The 22713-nt window shown below is 37.9% G+C and overlaps 1 protein-coding gene and 1 long non-coding RNA gene across 3 annotated transcripts; both read right to left on the bottom strand.

Moving 5' to 3' along the window:
- Positions 1-8632: 8632 nt before the first annotated feature.
- Positions 8633-21853, bottom strand: LOC116200277 (LEAF RUST 10 DISEASE-RESISTANCE LOCUS RECEPTOR-LIKE PROTEIN KINASE-like 2.1). Of its 2 annotated transcripts, XM_031531114.1 has the most exons (5): positions 21255-21853; positions 20729-21054; positions 10500-10534; positions 9996-10310; positions 8633-9911 (listed from the first exon to the last, which is right to left on the bottom strand). In XM_031531114.1, exons 1-5 carry the CDS (start codon positions 21771-21773, stop codon positions 9133-9135), a joined length of 1974 nt encoding a protein of 657 aa, XP_031386974.1. In that variant the 5' UTR covers positions 21774-21853; the 3' UTR covers positions 8633-9132. The 2 variants fall into 2 exon arrangements, with proteins under 2 accessions (XP_031386974.1, XP_031386973.1); XM_031531113.1 differs by having other exon boundaries at positions 8633-10310; positions 21255-21852.
- LOC116200278 lies at positions 17493-20722 on the bottom strand. Its single transcript, XR_004155706.1, has 3 exons — positions 20233-20722; positions 17857-17950; positions 17493-17754 (listed from the first exon to the last, which is right to left on the bottom strand). It is a non-coding gene; the product is annotated as an uncharacterized LOC116200278 (long non-coding RNA).
- Positions 21854-22713: the final 860 nt, after the last annotated feature.

The raw sequence follows: 22713 nt of genomic DNA on the forward strand, positions 1-22713 counted from the left end.
CAATGTACCTATACTATAATATAGAAAAGGAGAAAGACACTTACTGATCTGTTATTTAGACCATCTTTAATAAATGCATTTTTTTTGGTTGTTGAAATGGGGACTCTGACATAATTGTAATGCTTTACAGCTTATGCAACATGACCATGATGTAATGAAATTGTCCGACTTTGCCGATTCAGAGAGGGTTGTTGGGATTTTTATTGAACATCAAAAGGTAGATAGTAATATTAGTGAAGGTGCATCGGATTTGAAGGGTTGTCATGCTAGTTTTTCTGAGTCATATGAACCCACTGCTGCTGAAGAAATTAATCTGGGAATTGATGCTTCTGATTTACATGAAGAGCCCCTTAGAAATATGACTATGGATGAAATTGAGGATGTTGTTTTGGACAATAATGATAGTGGGGAGGATGATGAAGCTTCCATTGGAGATGATTCAGAGTACTCTGAAGAGCTAGTTGATAGTGATTGGGAACAGACAGATGACGTTGGCTTTATGAACAATATAGACTTTGAGGTAGAATGGGTTGGGTTGGATAGTCAATCAGTTGAAAGAGAAATGAAAGGGAAAAATGCCATGAGAGTTTATGAGAAGATCGACCAAGAGAATACAAAAGCAACTTACAATGGATACAAAGTGTTTAATCCAAAGCTGGACATGGATGATCCAAAATTTGAAGTAGAGTTGTGCTTCACAGATACTGACATACTGAGGGCTGCTATCAGACAACACTCCAGGGTGCATGGAAGGGACATCAAGTTTACTAAGAATGACAGGTTTAAGGTACAAGCTAAGTGCAAAACCGAGACATGTCCTTGGAAGTTATATGCCTCTAAGCTTCCAAATGACGATACGATGATGATTAAGACTCTACACGGAGTCCATAAATGCTACAGAAAGCATAAAGTGATTGCTGCAAACTCTACGTGGCTAGCGAACAAGTATCATGACAGGATAAAAACTGATCCTGATTGGAAGGTGAATTCAATGATGGTGGTGATGAAAAAAGAATGCAGGCTATCATTTAGCAAGTATCAAATTTACAGGGCTAAAAATAAAGTCAGACATATGGGGATCGGTTCAGATGCCCAACAGTATGGTCTTCTATGGAGGTATGCAGCAGAGATCAAAAGACAAGATCCCGAGACAACTGTGAGAATCAATACCAAAATTGTAGGGGATAAAATGAAGTTTAAGCGATTTTACGTGTGTTGGGCAGCTCTAAGAAAAGGTTTTCTCGATGGCTGCAGACCTGTGATTTTTCTTGATGGCTGCCACTTGAAAACATATCTTGGAGGCATACTTCTATGTGCTGTGGGAATTGATGCTAACAATGGCATATACCCCTTTGCATATGCAGTGGTTGAAAAGGAAAAGAAGAACTCTTGGCTCTGGTTTTTACAGCTCTTGATACGAGATCTCGGCATAGAGGAAAGTGGTTTGTGGACTGTAATGTCTGATAAGCAGAAGGGACTAATTGATGCAGTTGAAACTTTGATGCCCAACTCTGAACATAGATTCTGTGTGATGCATTTGTATAGCAACTTTAAGCAGGCACACAAGGGGTTAGCATTGAAAAATATACTTTGGAAAGCAGCCAGGGCTTCTAGGATTTCTGATTTTGAAGCAGTAATGAGGGAGCTAAGAGACAGAGACAAAGCTGCCTTCTCGTGGCTTGCTAAAAGACCAGCTGCAAATTGGTCTAGATCATACTTTTCCACTCAATCAAAATGTGATGTATTGTTAAATAACATGTGCGAGTGTTTTAATGCAATGATTCTTGGTGCAAGAGGTCTACCAATACTTGACATGTTGGAGACTGTGAGACTAATATTAATGAAGAGAATTCATGTTAGGAGGGACCAAATGAAGAAGTATTCAGGGGAGATTTGTCCTGCTATTCAGAAATTTTTGGAGAATCTCAAGGAGAAATCAAATGACTTCATTGTTCATTGGAATGGAGATGCCGAGTTTGAAGCTGAGGATTCTTATGGTGATAGGCTGAATGTCAATTTGAAGATGCGAACATGTTCTTGTAGAAGATGGCAGCTTAATGGTATTCCTTGTGCACATGCAATTGCAGCCATTTTTTACATGGGAGAAGAGCCTGAAGCATATGTTGATGAGTGCTATCACAAAGAAACCTACTTGAGGATCTACAGTCATCTTATGACTACTCTTGATGGATCCGATAGTTGGCCAAACTCTGAGATGCCACCTTTGCTCCCTCCAGAACATGAGAAGTTACCTGGTAGGCCCAAGAAGAATAATAGAAGAAAGCAACCTGATGAAATTGACTTGGGAGGCAAGAAGGTAGTAGATACAGCTAAGGGTAAGTCCATTGCGAATATTGGGAAGATAGGGAGGAAGGGGATTGTCATGACCTGCAGTGTTTGTAAGCAGAAGAAGCACAATTTGAGGACTTGTCCCTCGCTGAAGCACAGTAAGACAGATGAACCAAGCTTGGACATCCCTGCATCATGTCGTGACCATACGGAGAAGAAGAAAAAAAAGGTTGGTTTAACTTTTAATTTTGCTTGCCTAAATTTAGTGTATCTTTTGCCTATAAATATTTTTTTAATTTTTCAGGGAACACAACAGTCTGTTACCGAACCTGTAAGTGAGAGAACAGTGGAATTAACAACCATTGCAGTTAATGAATCGGAGCCAACATCACATGCAAGGAAGAAATTGAAGGTCCGAAGAAATTGGATGGCTTCACAGTCTTCAGTAGCAAGCTGTTACCCAAAGTGAATTTGGAGAACAAAGTGATTTTTCTTTTTGGTTGAATGGATGAATGACCTCATTTTGTTGATGTGAAGAATGAATGATGTAAATGGTGGATGATTTGGAGAACAAAGTGATTTTTCTTTTTTTTGGTTGAATGGATGAATGACCTCATTTTGTTGATGTGAAGAATGAATGATGTAAATGGTGGATGATTGATGTAAATATTGATCTATCTAGCGAATCTGAAATCATTTTGAGTGGTGAGTATTCTGACTTATTTTCTTGATTTTGACTTAAAACCTGCTAATTCTAATTCTTTTGCCAAACAAAATGTTGATAGAATCTGAAGTTCAGATAATCTCATTAGGCAATACTGTTTAATCTCAACGAGTTCAGCATGTTTCTTTCATATAATTTGCACTCAGTGTCATAACTCATAAATGATGAAAATCTCGTAGCTGATACAATTTCATCAACTCCATGGTTGCTCATTAAGAACTCAAAATTCGGGGTTCCTCCTTATACATAACCTATTGCTTAAGCAAGACAAAATAGTACAGCAGTTGAGCTCATAGGCAACCAAGGCGACTAATCTTAACTAATCATTCATAATCTAATAATTCACAGAATGAGTGCAGTAATAAACCCAGAAACACCAGTGACAATGGTAGGGTCACTCATCCCCAACTCAAGATGCAGTTGCTGCAGGATAGGCATCATCTCCAACCTGGCAAAATTCATCAATATGGAGCCCCAGTTTTTGCGCTTCAGGCAAAGTACTCATTGCAAGTAGATTATAGCCTCCAACTCCTGCTCATTCCATTCATTTACTTGCAGGTCCCTTCGCAATAACTCATGTGAGTTTCTCAGAAGGAGCAAATTTAACTCCTGCTCATTCCATTCATTTACTTGCGGGTCCCTTCGCAATAACTCATGTGAGTTCCTCAGAAGGAGCAAATTTCTCCATTTTTTTGATCCAAGTCATGTTCTTCAGTTCGGTAAATTTTTCTTCTGCAGATAAAGTGTAAATTTTCAGCCCCAAATAAACAACTGAGACTGAACGGAATAACTTGCAGAGCTACCTTCACAGTTAGTTTAACGTAGAAAGAAACTACCAAAATCGCAGGATCAACACCTACCCATCAAGCAAGATAATTGTAACAGCAATTTGACATTGAATTGCATAACGATTACATCAAATTGCAGATTGAAGGGGAGGGGGTGCAGGGGGAATAGGATAAATTCAGCAAAGAAATGGGCCAATTAAGGTAGACACCCACCGAAGTTTGGCCGTGCAGGGAGATGGGTCGTCGTGGCTGCTAGGGGAGCTCGCGGGGAGATGGGTCGCACGGGATGGGTTCGTGGAGACAGTCGACTCTGCAGTCTTCCTTTTCTCGTCGACGAGAAGGATGGCTCGCTACCGCCGAAGATGGTGCAGGCGCGGGTTGGAGGAATGGACGCTGGGTTAGAGAAAGCGTGGGTTGGAGGAATCGACGCTGGGTTGGAGAAGGCGCGGGGGGTTGGAGGAGATGATGCCCTAATTCCAATCGCTGAGCTGCTTTCTTTTTTCTTTTTTCTTTTTCCAATTTATTATTTTAGGGAGACAATTTTACCCTTTTTTTGCCGGAATTTTAATCGAAAATTGATTGAGGGGGCATCTTGCTTATTTTCCGGTAAGGTCAGGAGGTATTCTGTAAAAATTTGAAGGTCGGGGTGTAAACCCAAACTCTCATCGTAGGTCGGGGGGCAAAGTGCATTTTTCTCTAATATAAAATTGCCTGTTTGAGGCCATAAACGATGAAATTCAGCCTAAATCTCGTCTTTTCACAGCCAAAAGCTGTGAGTTGTGCTTTGGAGGCCATTTCCCTAGACTTGTCAGAGCATATTTTTCTCGAGGTACCGATTTGCCACTTCTTCTGCCGCATCATTGGTCCTCTACTGAAAAAAATAGATTATGACGGGTCTGTCTAAAGGGAAACGGCCTCCGGAGCACGGCTCAGAGCATTTGGCTGTGAAAAGACGAGATTTAGACCGAATTCCATCGTTTAGGGCCTCAAACATGCAATTTTATGTTATTTGGGCGTTTTTACAATTTTTAGGAATAGTTTATTTTATAGAATATTTTATTTCTTTTGTTATAATTTCATTTTTTTTATATATATATTTAAGCAATGTAAACTCTAGGACTAAAGATAGTTTTTTTTCTAATGATGCGACATAAAAAGTGGCAAATTGGTACATCGAGAAAAATAGGTTATGATGGATTTGTCTAAAGGGAAATAGCATCCGGAGCACAACTCACGGCCTTTGACTGTGAAAAGACAAGATTTAAGCCGAATTCTATCGTTTATGGCCTCAAACAGGTAATTTTATGTTATTTGGACACTTTTGCAATTTTTAAGAATAGTTTATTTTAAATAATATTTTATTTCCTTCGTTATAATTTCGTTTTTTTTCTCTATTTAAACGATGTAAGCTCTATGGCTAAAGACAATGTTTTTTGCATTATCAATAAAGTTTTAGAGCTACTGTGCTCTTTCGAAAAAAAACTATTTTTAGCCCTAGGGCTTATATCGTTTAAATAGAAAAAAATGAAATTATAACGAAAGAAATAAAATATTCTCTTAAATAAACTATTCCTAAAAATTACAAAAACGTTCAAATAACATAAAATTGCATGTTTGAGTCCCTAAACGATGAAATTCGGCCTACATCTCATCTTTTCACAGTCAAAGGCTGTGGGTTGTGTCGCAGAGGCCGTTTCCCTTGAGACAGACTTGTCAGAACCTATTTTTCTTAAAGTACCGATTTTCTACTTCTTCTACCGCATCATTGGTCCTCTACTGAAAAAAATAGGTTATGAAAGGTCTGTCTAAAGGGAAACAGCCTCCGGAGCACGGCTCAGAGCATTTGGCGGTGAAAAGACGAGATTTAAACCGAATTTCATCATTTAGGGCCTCAAACATGCAATTTTATGTTATTTGAGCGTTTTTACAATTTTTAGGAATAGTTTATTTTATAGAATATTTTATTTCCTTTATTATAATTTTTATATATATATATATTTATGCAATGTAAACCCTAGGACTAAAGATAGTTTTTTTTCTAATGATGCGGCATAAGAAGTGGCAAATCGGTACATCGAGAAAAATAAGTTCCGATGGATCTGTCTCAAGGGAAACGGCATCCGGAGCACAACTCACGACCTTCGACTGTGAAAAGACAAGATTTAAGCCGAATTCTATCGTTTATGGTCTCAAACAGGCAATTTTATGTTATTTGGACGTTTTTGCAATTTTTAAGAATAGTTTATTTTAAATAATATTTTATTTCATTCGTTATAATTTCGTTTTTTTCCCTATTTAAACGATGTAAGCCCTATGGCTAAAGACAGTATTTTTTGCATTATCAATAAAGTTTTGGAGCTACTGTGCTCTTTCAAAAAAAAATATTTTTAACTCTAGGGCTTACATCGTTTAAATAGAAAAAAAATGAAATTATAACGAAAGAAATAAAATATTCTCTTAAATAAACTATTCCTAAAAATTATAAAAATGTCTAAATAACATAAAATTGCCCGTTTGAGGCCCTAAACGATGAAATTCGACCTAAATCTCGTCTTTTCATAGTCAAAGGTTGTGGGTTGTGCCCCAGAGACCGTTTTCCTTGAGACAGACCTGTCAGAACTTATTTTTCTCAAGGTACCAATTTACCACTTCTTCTGCCGCATCACTTAGTAACCTCGCGAGTGGGTCTTATATCTTCTCGAGCCTCTTCCTTTCTTCTCTTACTCATTATGACATGCAGGAAATACAAGAAAGAAAGACGAGGAGATGGAACGAGAACCAGAGTACAAACAATTCAATAAAGTCAAGAAGTCATGACATATTTATCAATCTCATCACACAACCACCACTAGCCGCAAGAAAGGGTGGCTTAAGGGTTTATGAATACTAAGAGGGCCTTATTACCCCATATGGAAGACCAAAATGAGTCAACGCCTCCAAACTACATCTGACCAGAGATCAAAAGTATCATAAATCGACCTAAAACAAGATCGGAACAACATAAAGGGCAAGGAAGAGTGGCCCTAAGGCGTCTAGACATGAGAAAGACTTGTTCCATTAAGTAATGGTAACCAAAACAAACATCCAAGGTCCTTATTCATCAATGACCAGCATGCGAAGACACTCTTTAGACGTACATAGTATCATAGTTCATGCTCCAAAGTCGAGAAATTCAAGACAAACGATAACCAACCAAACAAGCGCCATAATTTGACCTGAAGTCACTCGAATGGCTGTCCCATTTCTGAGCCATTCTCCCATGTTATTCATTCGTAAAAATCAAGCAATCGCGATTCTCCAATTATCATGCAATTCCGCCCACTATATAAGCATATTCCCGTCAAACCAAACACACTCAAATCGATTAAAACACCATCAACCAACTCAGCTACGTGCCTCAAACATAATCTTGAGTCATCAAAATCACGTGAAACCATCCGAAATTGTACGAGGAAAGCATCATTCGACTCGGCCCATACAACAAACATGACGTTAATCAGTAAAATCAAGCGCAACATGAGCGAATCCAACAAAGAATCCTCATACAAGTCAAGTTAACCCAAGCATGAACAACTAAGTTAGGGAGGAGGAAGTTCATCTAGCCCTCACTTAGTTTTGCCCTGAGCTGAAAACGATACTGCTCAGGGTGACGGAGTGCTCGATCGGGAAGCAGACCCACTAGGAGGCAGAGGAGCTAGTGGCAGTGGTTCGGAGGTGTATGGCCCGATTTCATCGAGAGTGCTAAGCAGATGAGCTGAGGCTTAGGTCAGTTGTTGTGACGAGGTCTCGGGGTTGAGGGCGATAAGGAACGAACTGCTGGATTTGAGTAGGAGGTCGAGTGGCTGACGCGCCGAGGAGAGAGGTGAAGCTTGACGGAAACAGGGAGGTCGAGGAAGAGCCGAGCCTTGTCTGCTGGTCCTAACCTTGGTGGGTAGTCACCGGAGCTTCGATGGGTTGCAAAAGATAGCCAACGACAGAGCAGAGCCGATACAGCCGGAAAGAGAGTGAAAAAAAAAAGATTGTCTTAATCCGACCAGTTTTAAACTTATTGGCAAAGAAATGAAAAAAGAAAAAAAAAAAAAAAAAAAAGAAGGAACACTTGGCCATTTTCCAAAAGAGATATAAAATCAGTTTGGAATTTATTCTAGTAAAATCAAAATGACCAATCAAGGGCTAATTTATTGGAATGTTTTATTAAATAAGAATAAATTTCTTAGAAATAAAATTATGAATCACTCCAAATTTATTTCCCTCACTCTCTGAGTTTTTCTTGGATGAGAGATTGAATACACAAAAGATAATCTAAATAATTAAAGGAAGCACGGTAAAGGGAAAATATAATTGTGTGAAATATCCATATATATGCACATATATACATACATATATATATATATATATATATATTTGGGATCAAGATCCAGCGTTACTCTTATGAATCAACATCTGAAATGTCCATATAATTTTATATAACCGAGTAAGGGAAACTATCTAGTAGAATTTGGACATATAAAGGCAAGTATGTTTATCCATAAAAATAAAAATTTATTATTTAAGATAAAAAAGAAGGTGTAACACTGTGGCTCATGTCCTTGTCTCTTGACCTAGAGTATTAGTTATTTATGATTTTTTTTTCGTTATATTAGGCCTTGGGCCTCCTTCGTAGTTGAGAAAAGAAAATTAGTCAAGCTTTATTAAGACTTAACAAAAATCACATAAATTTGTTTGTATACAAATCCTGCCATAATGAAGAAAATGAAAAAATTATTATTCAAGCTTTATTAAGACTTAACAAAAATCACATAAATTTATATGAATACAAATCCTGCCATAATGAAGAAAATGAGAAAATTATTATTCGAGCTTTATTAAGACTTAACAAAAATCACATAAATTTATATGTATACAAATCCTGCCATAATGAAGAAAACAGGATATTATTACGAGGGGCAACTCTATGCTCTTCGAGTTCCTCTTAAATATTTTTTTAGATGAGCTCTAGTTTATTCTCTTTTCCATGATTATATAAAATGTCATGCCTGACTAAGAGTTCAAAAATTAAATAATTACAAAAAAATTTCTCTTCTAGTTTTCTTACTTGGTCGCTAGGCGATCTCAGAGACATGCAGGCTAACAAATCGGACTTATCTCATGGTCCAATTCGGAGGTCCAGCCAAATATCTCCGTAATCTTCATTATGGATGATGTTGACGATCTGAATACACAGGCTTGCTCTCCTCCATATAGAGCGGATCAACCCAACATCCATTAACTAAGCTGACAGTTTGAGATAAGGAAATTCCTACTTGAATTGATTCGAACTCCATATTTTCATCACGCACAATGTGACTCGAAACTCTCTAGTCGGAGAGGCAATGAACTGCTGCTTTCTACATTTAAAGAATGCAATTCCTCTAACTGAATGCGCGGAGGGGAAAAAAAGCATGGCCTCGGGGGCATTTTTATGTCTTCAACACTACCACTTAACATCTCCAGCACCAATGGCATCGATGGTCGGTCTCTAGGATTCACTTGAATGCACCAGATACCGACCATTAACATCTTCCTCGATACTAAACTGTTCTCCTCCACCAGGGAATCAGAACACTCGGTATTGATTTTCTCTTGGTTGAGTCTATCGTAGATCCACTCTGGGAAATAAGATTCGCTAGATGATGCATTTGCCTTTATCTCTGCTTGGCTAGTTCTCGCCCCAGCCATCTCCAATAGTAGCATGCCAAAGCTGTAGACGTCAGACTTGTGAGAAGGGTTCCCAAGGTTCCGCATGAATATCTCGGGAGCAATAAATCCATAAGTCCCCCTCGGGCCAGTCACCGTGATGGCACTTCTGTGACGAGAATAAATCTTTGCCAGGCCGAAGTCAGAGATCTTAGGGATGAGGTTCTGGTCGAGCAATATATTTTGGGGCTTTATATCGAGATGCAAGATCCGGGACTCACAACCTCCATGCAAGTATGCTATTCCATGAGCGACCCCTATGGCAATCTCGAGTAATTTCTCCATTCCCAGTTGAAGGCTTGCCCCTTTCTTGCCTAGTAAGTCCGCAAGAGACCCATTGGGCATGTACTCATACACAAGAGCTTGCTTGGGTCCTTGCAAGCAAAACCCAAACAAATTAATGATGTTGAGATGGTGGATCCTACCTATAGTGGCAACCTCATTAATAAAGTCCTGACCTTCACTACCGGACTTATCAAGCACTTTGACAGCAACAACACGCCCATCCAATAGTTTCCCCTTGTAGACGTTGCCATAGCCTCCTTCCCCAAGTTTCTCCTTGAAGCCATTCGCCATCTTCTTTAAGTCCCTGTATGAGTAACCAGTTAACAGGGTCGACCGATAAGTTCTAATGAAGTTCTCTGCATCTACTCTCTCTTTCGAGGGCTGCTCTTTGGCAAAGTACGACTTCCTTGGAACTAATGGAACTTTCTTGTATATGAGCAGATACAACGCTATGATGACCAACAGAGAAGAACTTCCCGATGCAATACCTGCAAACAGGAAACAGCTCAATGAGATTGATATTGGTCGCATAAATCGCAACCTGACTTGCTTTGCAAAAGGAGGGAGTCAAAACACATGGAATCCACCGGAGCCTCATTTTATTGTGTGCTGTATAAACGAAGGAATATACTTTGTTCTAACTTTAGCCAATCCAACATCAGTACAAGAATACATACCAATGATAATTGGTCGCTTACTGGACTTCTTCTGCCTGCACGTTCATTTAAGAGATATGAATAATTCCGCACATATAGCGATTTCATATCAGATCAGCACTAGGAAAATGATGATCACCACAATCGACATGCTACCGGCTGGTCCAACACTGGGGCTTTTGGATCTTTAGATTCTAGCTTCTATTTGAAAATATTTTTAGTTGATATTTTTCAAGAATCTTTTACATTTCATAGCGAGGTCGAATGGATATTTCAAAAATCTGCCCAATGCCCACATATATCCCGCTTTCATGAGTTGTCCATGCCGATTGATCCTTGATGTAAATAGAGGCAATATCTGTGTAATTTCCAGGATAAGTAACACCGATTTGCACGCCACAATGTTAGTGTGACTCCATTTGCTTCGGTCGAGTTGCTGTCAAGTCGTTGGATGACGTTACAGATTTATGCTAATTAAGGAAAATATATATATCCTTTTACCATAAAGGTCATCCTATCCGGGTGAAGGAATTAGGATTTATGTCAACTACATAAAGCAAATTAAATGGTCCAGAAATGTCAGTCTCTATTGTGCATATTTAAGACTTGCAAATTTTAGGTGTAAAATGATTAGAATGAGAAAATTAGGTTTGAGATAATTTTACACTTTCAATATAATAATGTACATGCAAATCTTAAATAATCATAACTCACAATAATGTCACAAGTAAGAACCAATAAATTCGTTACAATTAAATAACAAAATTAGTGATTAACACTCATTCACTTATTGTAATTTAATTGGTATTTTCTCACGTTATATCTAAATGCATTGAAAATTTCTAAGTTTCAAAGCATGTTTATATCTCAATAAAGACTCTCCGTTAATTTCAGCCGAAAGAGTATAAACTTGACTCTGCCGCCTTTCTTTAATGCTATATAAATATATATATTATAATCAGGAAAATATCGAAACAATGCTACTTTTTCAAAATTTAGTTCAGATTATATTGGAATGTATACTTAATATAAAAATAAAAAATGAGAATAATAAGATATTAATGCTACATTTGGTTTCAAAGTAGGATTTTAAAATCAGATTTTGATTTTGAAAAAGTGTGGTATAAATGAAACCCACTCTTTAATTTTGTATGAATTATTTTATTTTGTTGTTGAAAAATAGTGGTATAAATGGGACCCACTCTTTGACTTTGTATGAGTTATTTTATTTTATTGTGGGTAGAATTAGGTTAAAATTATGATTTTAAAATCACACTGGAAAACCAAACGAACCATAATTTTCCTAATACTATCAAAACTTGAAATGTATTGCGACGTTGCTTTCCTAAGCGTATAATATTTAAGATGGAAAGGATCAATCTTCTCACGGAGGATACTTGTGCTGCAAAGAGACAAAAATATATGATATTTACTTTTACTAAGAGAAAGAGCAAGACATTTCGAAAAGAAAAGTAAAACTTGGCGGCTCAAATAGGGAGGTATATGGTATCTATGCATCTATATCATAGCAGTAGGAGTTACAAATTTTAGATATAAAAAATTTCAAAAGTGACAATGGGGTTTTGAAATTGAATTTATAATCTATTTATATTTATATACAAGTAAAATTAATTTGGATGAATAATAAATTAGTTTAGGTGCATAATAAATGTGACTCCGTTATGCATTAAATAGTATCATAGTTGAGTTAAAATGTCCAATTTATAATTATATAATAATAATAATATTTAATTGGATATTATTATATAACTTATATTGAAAAGCAATTAATTGATCATATATATGACTAAATCATAAATTTATGCTAATTTTAGGAGAGGCTTGAGAAGTGCAATAAGATTAACAACCTAGGGCTTGAAGAAGCCGAAGCCATGCCCTTTAGCGAGCCTCAACGCCATTTCTCAACAAATGCTTAAGCACGAGCTCCGTTTCAACTCCTCAGGCCCTAAACTGTCAATACTACTAATTCACTAGAATTACCTTGGATCGCATCTGAGCAATGTTTTTTGATATGCAAGATACTCATAAAAGGCAAGCACGTAGCATGCTTAGGTCACCACCAGCACGGTGGTCTAGTGGTTAAGCATCAAGCGCTCCACTTGAACATCACGAGTTCGAACCTCACTGAGGACGTAGAGCTCACCACTATGTGGGTGTATTATGGGATGGCGGTGGCCTGCCCATAATGCTTGATCCAGTGGGCCTTGGATTTAATTCACTAGTGTGTTGGTAGGGCTACGGTGATCAAGTTGGACTAAAGTCTCAGTGAGCTATGGTGAAATGAACATTCCGTGGTGGTTAGGTTCCCTTAGTTGGGGCAGACATAGCGGGCTAGTAACTCGACCTAGCCTTTTATTCAGCGAAAAAAAAAACATAGCATACTTAGGTCAACTCCTAGTATTGAAGAACTACTTAGAATCCTAAACCCTTAGCCCAGAATGAGAAAACATAGAAAATCATTGAAAGAGAATGTATTTGACATGTTTTTTCTCTTGTCTTCGATTGATTCATTACAATGGAGGAGCTGTCTTTAAATAGGCGAAATTATGTAGAACAAGACGATTTGATATTTACAATTGACCGACAAACGTGGCCAACATCTATGGCCCGTTATTATGACTGAGGCCAACCTAACACATCTTAACATATTAATAGCCTGACATAATGGCTGACACTTATTACTAATAACCTGATGAAACAAACTTAAAACAACTAGTTGAGATAATGGCGAATCTCTACTATTTGCGAAATGACTTATGAGATGGTGACGAGTTGGGATCAGAGTCGCTGTCCGAAGAGTACCACTATGGTTTATTCCATGGCCTCTATTCTTCGGGAACCACATCAAGAGCCTGATTGAGTTCTTCCTCAATCAGACTTTTCCACCAGTTTTCATCATCAGGAGTGTTGGTGGAGGCAAGTTAACAGGGTCCCGCAGATAATTATTGTAAGAGCTTGGTCCTTCTTGGTCTTCAAGGGGGACTGGTTGTTGAGCCGTTGTGTCTATTGGCAAGTTCATGTCCTTGTTGTAGTCTTCAAGGGCCCGTTGGATGATAAGTCTGGTTAGCAAGTAATCTCATCGATACTCCCAAGGGACTTGCATGGTAGCGGGTGGCCAAATAACCCAAGGGATTACTCCATTCCCTTCACAGATCATCCTCTGGAATTCTCGGTATTGGTCCTCGAGGTCTAGGATGTCTTTGGTGAAGGTTCTCCACACCTTAGAGGAATAGGTTCGTTAGAACCCTACAGGTTCTCCCTGTACTCGAGGTATTCTTCCACGCCTTGGAACTATACTTTATGGCTGCTTAAACAGAATGATGGCATGTTTGTGCAGCTAAGGTTGAGAGGGCACACTTCTTGCTTCCTACTCAAAGAGCTCTTTCCATTGAAGAATTGATCGAAACCATTCTAGGAATTGGATGAAATGGGTATCTGAGTTCCTGTTTTCAGTAGGATAGCTAAGTGTTTCCCTTTCTAAGAGACTGCAGCTGAGGAAATTGAGCATCAATTGTAGATGAAATTGAATCTCAATGGTATAACTATGACATAAATACCAAAACAACCATTTTATGTCCTCAGGATATGGGAAGCTGCATGAGTGCCAGAATGGATGGATGAATGGGTACTGAGGATGCATTCTGAAAGTTTGAGGGTGAGACCTCTATGGTGCCGAAAGATCCTATACTGATATTCCTAGATGAAGCTCTTGGCCTTGACTAGGAATGTCTTGTCCTAACTAAGTTTGAGACTTCAGGGGAAATGTCATCCCTAAACTTTCCAGGTGATCCTGACCTCCAGGTATGCTCCTGCAGCTTGGTTTTAGCCCGCAGGGTTGTGAACATGCAGATGACAGGCAAGACTTATGATGACTGCCCTATCTGTTCTTGCTCCTTCCTTGACAAGAAATCAGCGAAAGTATCATGCCTTCCCTTTATATGCACATCAAACTCAAACTTAGAGAACCATTTGGCCTATCTAAGAAGTTGAGGTTGAGGCACTTATTTTTGCTTGAATTGGATCAACTTAAGAAAAGAGGACATATCCATGTCGACTATGAACTTGTGCCCGATCAAATGGAACTCGAATTTCTTTATCTCATTCATAACCGCTAGGATTTCCTTAAAAGTGTTGTTTCGACGGTTTGAACCTGCCACTCCTATATCCACAGATGTAGCGTCTACCATGAAGTTCTTCTAATAAGACGACACCCTAGTATTTATCATTTGCATCTGCCTGGAGTATCCTTTTTCCTGTAGAAGGGATCTGGAGTGGAGGTAGGGACTGCAATTGAGTTTTGAGCCCTTTTACTGCCTTAGTTTGAGTTAGCCCCCATGTTGAGGCGTCATTCTTTAGCATTTTTTCAAGTGGTCGAGTGAGTCGTACGATCTTAGGAAGGAAATCCCTAAGGTAATTCACTGGTTCAAAAAACTGTTGAATTTACTTCTTAGTGCGTAATCCTTGGGGAACTTTAGCAACTCCTGGGCCACATAAGGCTCTGGTTGGTACTGGCCATTTATAAGCTTCATTCCAAGGAACTCGATCTCATTCTGGCCAATGACCATCTTTTTCTTGGAGAGCATGATACCATAATTGGATACTAAGTCCGAGAACTATTGGAATAGGTGAACATGGACCTATTTCGTTGGGTTAAACAAACAAGACTGAAGATACGATAAATAGCTATATGGAATAGCAATGGAGCTATTTTAAGACCAAAAGGCATGACCTTCTACTGGTAATGGACATTCAAGATGCGGAACCTAGTCTTGGGTCTGTCTTCGAGATGAATTCCTAATTGGCAGAACCCAGCTTTTAGGTCAAACTTTGAAAACACCTTGGCCTCGGACATGTTGATGAACAAGGCTTGCTTGTTAGGTTGAATAGGAATGGATTAATCCCTCGGGTTATTTGGCCACCCGCTATCGTCCAAGTCCCTTAGGACTATCCATGAGATTACTTGCTAACCAAGCTTATCATCTAACGGGCTCTTGAAAACTACAGCAGGGACCAAGGTTTTCAGAATCGCGATTCTACCTAGAATCGGTCGAGAGTCATAGAATCGTGAATCGTAGAATCGTATGTGAATCGTAAGATTCTACCTATAATTAAAAAAAGTATATATATATATATATGTATTATACTTTCATGAGAAAAAAAAATCAATCCTTGATTCCTTATATTTAAAAAAGGATCAAAAATCAACAAACCAACAAAAAATCATAAAAACACAAAATATCATTACAAATTATCGAAATTCAAAGTCCAAATCATAATTCAAACTCTCAAAATAAACAGTTAACAATATTAAGTCATAACATAGAATGCCCCTAATTATTTGTGTTTAATTCGAATTACCGTTATTCAATTTAATGGTCAAATTGAATTCTTGAATTTAACTCATTGAAACATGATTTAATTTAATTACTTACCGTTAGAAGTGTAGGCCATTAATTTGATTTAATTAATTCTTTTAGTAATAATAATGGTCATTAAAAATGAATGCATTCCTTGCTGTATAAAATGGACGAACGGAAGTGGTTGTTCTAATTAGCAAATATTCAGAGAGACCATTGATGTAATCATTCAATGCGGAATAATATTTTACTTTCCTCGTATTGCAAACCAAAGTTCAGAAACAAAAGAAAACTCCTGAACATAAGTTAGGCATTTCAACAAACACGTTGGGTGCTGTAAATGGAAGATCAAAAAATAGGAAAGTCGTATTGAAGCCGTATCTCAGCGCTGCTTCGCGTATTACGAAAGTCGTATCGCCCGAACGGGGCATGCTACAAGAGCGTAGGTGAGTGGTAAGCGTAGGAGGCGTGCCCGAACGGCAGCGGCAGCAGTGTGGTTTTAAGAGTAAAAATTGATCAAATAGGCAATTAAGCCAGCGATTTAAGCAGCAAAGAGAACAGAGCAGAAAGGAGAAGAAGAGAGAGGAAGGGAGAAAGAGAGAGAATACCAGTAAATTGCAACGTTCGACTGATGTCACAAATGGGTGATGGAATTGGGATCTGCGGAGCAGCCGGAGCTTCAAGCTCGTCGGAGTCGGAAGTCGGAACAACCGAACAAGAGAACCCGGCACGAAGAATTTAAAGAAATTGTTGAAGCTTGGTGGAGAGTCGGAGGTCCGGTGGATTAGGGCATAGAAATGTCTAGACTGTCAGGACTCGGGAGAAAGTAGGAGCACTGGAGAAGAAAGGGAAAGGAGGGGAGAAGAGAGGGGAAAAAAAAAAAAGGTTGTCGGGCTCAAGGCCAATGGGCTGGGCTTCGGCCCACTCTGGCCTCGCCTTCGCCCAAGGGCCCGAATCAGGCCTGCCCTTCGCCCTAGTCTGGGCTGAATCCAGAATCGTAGAATCGACCCGATTCCGCAATTCCGCGATTCACGGCCCGATTCAGATGCGATTCTACAGTTTCCGATTCGGCCCATTGTATCGAAATTGCATGACCTCCCTTGAATCGTAGAATCGTACGATTTTACGATTCGAATCATGATTCTAAGAACCATGGCAGGGACAACCCAATCCCCCCATTAGACTCCCGAGATCCAAACTCACCAGATCCAAAAGCTTTCATGCAACTGGACCAGAACTCGCCAGTAGACATAATGGCTCAAGATCCAATCCCGCATGAAGACAAATCAGGACCAAGTTCTTGCAATAATTATTTGCGGGACCCTACCAACTAGCCTCAGCCAACACTGCCTGATGATGAAGACTGGTGGAAAAGTCTGACTGAGGAAGAACTCAATCAGGCTCTAGATGTGGTTCTCAAAGAATAGTGGCCACGGAAAAAATCGTGGTGGTACTCTTTGGACAGCGACTCTAATCCCAACATGTCACTATTTCATGAGCCATTTCGCAAATAATGGAGATTCGCCATTATCTCCACCGACTGTTTGAAGATTGTTTTATTAGGCTATTTTTAATAAATGTCGGCCGTTATGTCAGGCCAATAATATGTTAAGTTGTGTTAAATTGGCCTCAATCATAATAACGGGCTATAAATGTTAGCCACATTTGTCTGCCAATTGAAAATATCAAATTGTCTTGTTCCTTTGAGCTTTGCCTATATAAAGGTAGCTCCTCCATTTTAATGGATCAATCGAAGGCAAGAGAAGAAACATCTCCAATACATTTCTCTCTCAATGATCTTCTAAGCTTTCTCGTTCATGGCTAATTTAAGATCTTAAGTAGTTCTTCAATATCAGGAACTGGCCTAATATGCTCTATGCTTGGCTCTTATGAGGATCCTGCACATCAGGAAAAGGTTGCTCAGATGCGATCCGAGGTAATTATAGAGAATCAATAGTATTAATAGTTTAGGGCCTGGGGAATTAAAACGGAGCTCATACTTGAGCATTTGCCGAGGAATGGCGTTGAGGCTTGCTAAATGGCGTGATTTCGGCTTCTTGGAGCCCTAGGTTGTTTGCACTTTTCTAACCTCACCTAGAATTGGTAAGAAATTAAAATATATGAAATTGAGTTAAAATTGTATTAATAAGATTTTTAAGAGAAATTAAAAGGGTTAATTTCATCAAAAAGCATGAACTTCCACATTTTTTCCAAATCTAGCGGAAATTGTTTTCCCTAAATCTAGCAGAAACTAACCGAAATTAGTTCAAATCTACATCCATCCTCTAGTCCGTCAATTTTTTTGACGTGGCAAGGTAACGGCAGGTGACGTGACTAATGATTTTTAAGCTCCAATAAAACGACATGTAGACTTGTAGTCCCACTCACTTTTTTAAAAAGACCCAAATAGCCAGGTCGACCCCCCCTCCCCTCTCCTCCTGTTTTTCAATCAGCTAAGGGTTGAGAGTTGGTGGGGGAGCCCCCAATCAGATCGGCCCCCCTCCTCTCTCCCTCTGTTTCATTGATTGATTTTATGTGGGGGTTCTATAAGAAAATGTTGATTCTTGGTGTGTTTTTCGTGTTTGATTGGAATTGGGTGTTTGATAAGGCGAGCGGAGTGTGCAGGAAATAGAAGTTGGAGGTGAAGCTGCCTTTCGGGCATAGGGAGAGTCTCAACTTTGCGAGTTGGAAGATGGATGATGACTCCACTACCCGTATCGTAGGAAGTGATGGTGATGTGAATGAGGATGGGAGATGGGTGGGGGGATGCGTGAAGAACAGAGGACGAGCATAAAAGGAAGAAGAAGAAGAAAAGAAGAATGTGAATGGGGAAGATGGTGATGGAAGTGACTGGAAGGAGAGGGAGTAGCCATGACTGCTAGTTTGTAGGCTGTGGAGGAGAGAGATATGGCAGGAACTACCATGTTGAATTCCATTAGCACATCATTGCCGTTATCTTGCCACCTTGAAAAAATTGACGGACTTGGGAACGGATGTTACAGTTGGACTAATGTTGGCAAGTTGATGCTAGATGTGGGGGAAAAAAATCATGATAGATTTGGAAAAAAAGGCGAAAGTTCATGATTTTTTATAAATTAACCCAATTAAAAGAATACTGAATAAGTTAATTAGTCAAATTTCATCGAATGTTATTATTGAAAGATTATTGTGTGATATTTTAAACTATTTTTTGTTATATTTATGATTTTTAAGAAGTAAATTATTTTTACATAATTATTTTAAAAAGAAGAATTCGCTTATAATACAAAGAGAGGACCTCAAAAATGAATTAGATTTTCATATAAAAATTCCCCAAAAAAATGATAACAAATCACTAGTTCTACGAACTTATAGTCATATAACAAAAATTGATTCTTATTTTAATAAATGATCTCTCGTTAGTTAGCAAAATTTTAAAAAAAAATTAAGAGAGTCGATTTAATCATGTGAAATTCAATTATTTAATTGGATGTTAACCTAATTTCTATTATAAGATTAAAATTGTTATTATTATTTATGAACTTATGATAATATAAATAATTAAACAAGGATGTCACAAAATTTGCATATTTAAAAAATGAGTAATGAAGTAAATATATATGAACTTATCATAATGATGTAAATATATAATATAATGCTTACTAATTGGGATTGTTTGTTGCAAAATATATATTCAACTATGCAAAATTAGTCTAATTTTATCATCTAATTATCATATGAAACTTTACGTTAATTATTAAAAATATTTTATGGTATTAATAAGCCAATATATTATTCAAATTCAGAATAATTATTATAAAAATGACATATAAATGTTTTAAGCTCATAAATAAAAAATATAATTTTCAAAAAAATTATGGTCTTATAAATGAAAAATATTATGATATAGTGCTATGAGCTTCAACTCATATAAAAAGAAAAAATAAAATTTTAAAAATAAGAATCTCATAGATATTGTTTAAAAAGATGAGCGAAATGAAGTTTTACTCTAATTACTAGACTTCATATGTGTCAATCTATTTATGATGTGCATATCAATTGAAATAATAGTTTCAAAATGTTATTATGATAATTAACTTGCTATGTGGCAAAAAAAATAATTAGCTTACTTTAATTTTTAACAAAAAAATGTTAAGATAAATATTTGAAATTAGAATTAATATTGAAATCTTTATTATTTTTAATTAGAATATTTTTGCTCCAAAACGTAGATAATTACAATAAGAAATGGTATATAGGAATATTTTCATTACTCTTTACTATATCTTACATTCTTTTCATCTATTACTGGAAATAATTATTCTAAATAATAATATCTATTATACAATAACTTGTGCAACGCACAGATAATATAACTAGTTTCTTCGTAAAATTACCTGCTACAGCCGCGTGAGCTTTTTCTTTCCCCTCTAGTGCTCTTTATAAGAGAATACTAGACACTCAGTCACTTTTAACTAGAGCAATACATTTGAAAAATTCATAGATTTGATTCGCATAAAAATTTACCTTAAATAGTAATATAATCAACTACAGTTTAAATAATTTACTCGACCATCCTGTAATTAAATTTAAGAATTCTAGTGAAATGGGGCTCAGTGTGTTACATATGCCATCGCCTATGAATCAATAGAATTCGAGTTTGATTATCATCAATTGGACTATTTGTACATCTTTGTTTAGATTTCTATTTCCTTATAATTATATTAGATTTACAGGTCTCATTTGTAATCAGAAAAGATGAAGGATTTTGTTGAATATAACTTATTTAATGGACTTATAAAAAAATAAATAAAAAATCTTAACAGATCATATAATCAACTTTAATATGATGGCGCTATGACCTTGCAAAACTAGTGGAAGTTTGGAACTTACCCACAGCCGTCCTCACAGAGGCAGACAACCTTCCCCAACTCGTAGCCGCACCGTCCCCCTTTCGACACACAAATCTGGCACTCCTCCTGCTGCGACCATACGAGCTGGAACCCGTTGCTCAGCACAGTCAATAGCTGCTCCCATTGCTCGCTGCTAGTATTAGTACTACTTGTATTCAGCAGCTGGCGGACTGTGTAATTAACGGAAACTGGCAACCCCACGAGTTTGCATCCCTCAGGGGCTGCTACCACGCTTTGGCCCAGCCTTGTGATGTTCACCATTAGGTAGACCTCTCCGCCTTCTCTGCAGCTCTTATTAACCACCACCTGTTAGGAGAGTTGAGGAGGTGCAGAGGAACAATGCATGATTATAACTATGGAGGGCTTGACTGAAGAATCACAAAAGAAAAGGGAGCATCTCGAAAAAGCATGAAAGATTAGGATTAAATGTCAAATCTCACCCCAACGTCCAGAGAAGTTGTACAGTTAATTAAATTATATCAGAGAAGTTCGGAGGCGCGCCTAACCTTATCGAGAAAGTCAGGAGGGGGCGATGACTCATTGGAGCAGCGGAAGAAGGTTAAGTTTACATTCCCCTGGGGAAGGCTGAGATTCGCAACCCTTATCGTAAGGTTTTGGAGCGACTCGCACGAGCCGGCTCTCAGATCACTGATGAGCTGAGTGTCGGTCACGGTGATGACCCTGTCGTCCGGGTCTGGGAAGAAAGTCTTGAGCCGGTAGAACCGGCCGGTAGAGACCTCGAGGCTGGGGCCGGAGTTGGTGTCGCAGGAGATCTGGTACTTGGGCAGGCCGCAGTCGATGGGACTGGAACCGAACGCGGTTGAGTCAGAGAAGGGGAAGGTGAAATTGATGCCCCCACATAGAAACGGGGCGCATAGGTTATAGTAATACGACGGGGATGGGGATGCGGCTCCTGATGAAGATCCGATCAGGCCAAGGAAGGTAAGGAAGACGAAGAACGACGAGTTGAGAGTACTGATGATTGAACACTTGAGGTGAGGAAGGGGATGAAGTATTGGGTCCATGCCATTTGAGCAAATTATTAACGAACAATAACACTTACTATTATTGGATGAGAGTGAACCTCGTTCTCGACATGGGGCAGTGTTTGAAAAGTCCTCTCTATATATATTGAAAAGTCCTCACTATCATCCTCTTAGTCATAAGACAATTCTTTCTTGACTAATGCCTTGTACGAAATATTTTTATATTTGAAGAATAATATTTTGTATAACAAGAAAAATATTTTCCATAGAAATATTAATAGGACATATAAAAAAAATTAAGGCAAAAGTCAAATAATAAAATACTTCAAGGGGGGTTGTTGCTTTTTTAGGGGCAGAAGTGAAGATTTTACAAATTCATATATGAAATTGGAAAAGTCAGGGGAGGGGGGCAATTGCCCCCGCTTGAGCTTTTGTAGTTCCGCACTATCCAATTAAGGGCTTGTTTGGTTTGTGGATGAAATTTTAAAATCACAATTCTAACTTAATTCTACCCACAACAAAACAAAATAATTCATACAAATTCAAAGAGTGAGTCCCATTTATACCACTTTTTTCCACAACAAAACAAAATAATTCATACAAAATCAAATTGTGAGTCCCATTTATACCACTCTTTTTCAAAATCAAAATCTGATTTTAAAATTCTACTATGAAACCAAACGCAGCATAAATATTTAGTCACTGAATTTAAGAATTTTTCCTTAATCATAATCATTTTCTCAGTTGTATATTACATTAAATCCGATCTCAAAAAATTTTTTATATCAAATTGAACCTTGAGAGATTAAGTGTACATTAAATCCGACCTCAAGAAATTTTTTACATCAAAATGAACCTTGAAAGATTAAGTGTATATCAAATTGAACCTTGAAAGATTAAATGTACATCAAATCCGACATCAAGAAATTTTTTACATCAAATTGAACATTGAAAGATTAAGTGTACATTAAATTGAACC

This window comes from Punica granatum, chromosome 3, assembly GCF_007655135.1.
Source record: "Punica granatum isolate Tunisia-2019 chromosome 3, ASM765513v2, whole genome shotgun sequence".
NCBI classification, from domain to species: domain Eukaryota; kingdom Viridiplantae; phylum Streptophyta; class Magnoliopsida; order Myrtales; family Lythraceae; genus Punica; species Punica granatum.

Coding starts and splice junctions, on each gene's coding strand:
- LOC116200277 (XM_031531113.1), bottom strand. CDS start 21,773: ATGGACCCAATACTTCATCCCCTTCCTCACCTCAAGTGTTCAATCATC. Junction 10,535..20,728: donor CTCTGTGAGGACGGCTGTGG/GTAAGTTCCAAA, acceptor ATGAACGTGCAG/GCAGAAGAAGTCCAGTAAGC. Junction 10,311..10,499: donor TAAGCGACCAATTATCATTG/GTATGTATTCTT, acceptor TCCTGTTTGCAG/GTATTGCATCGGGAAGTTCT.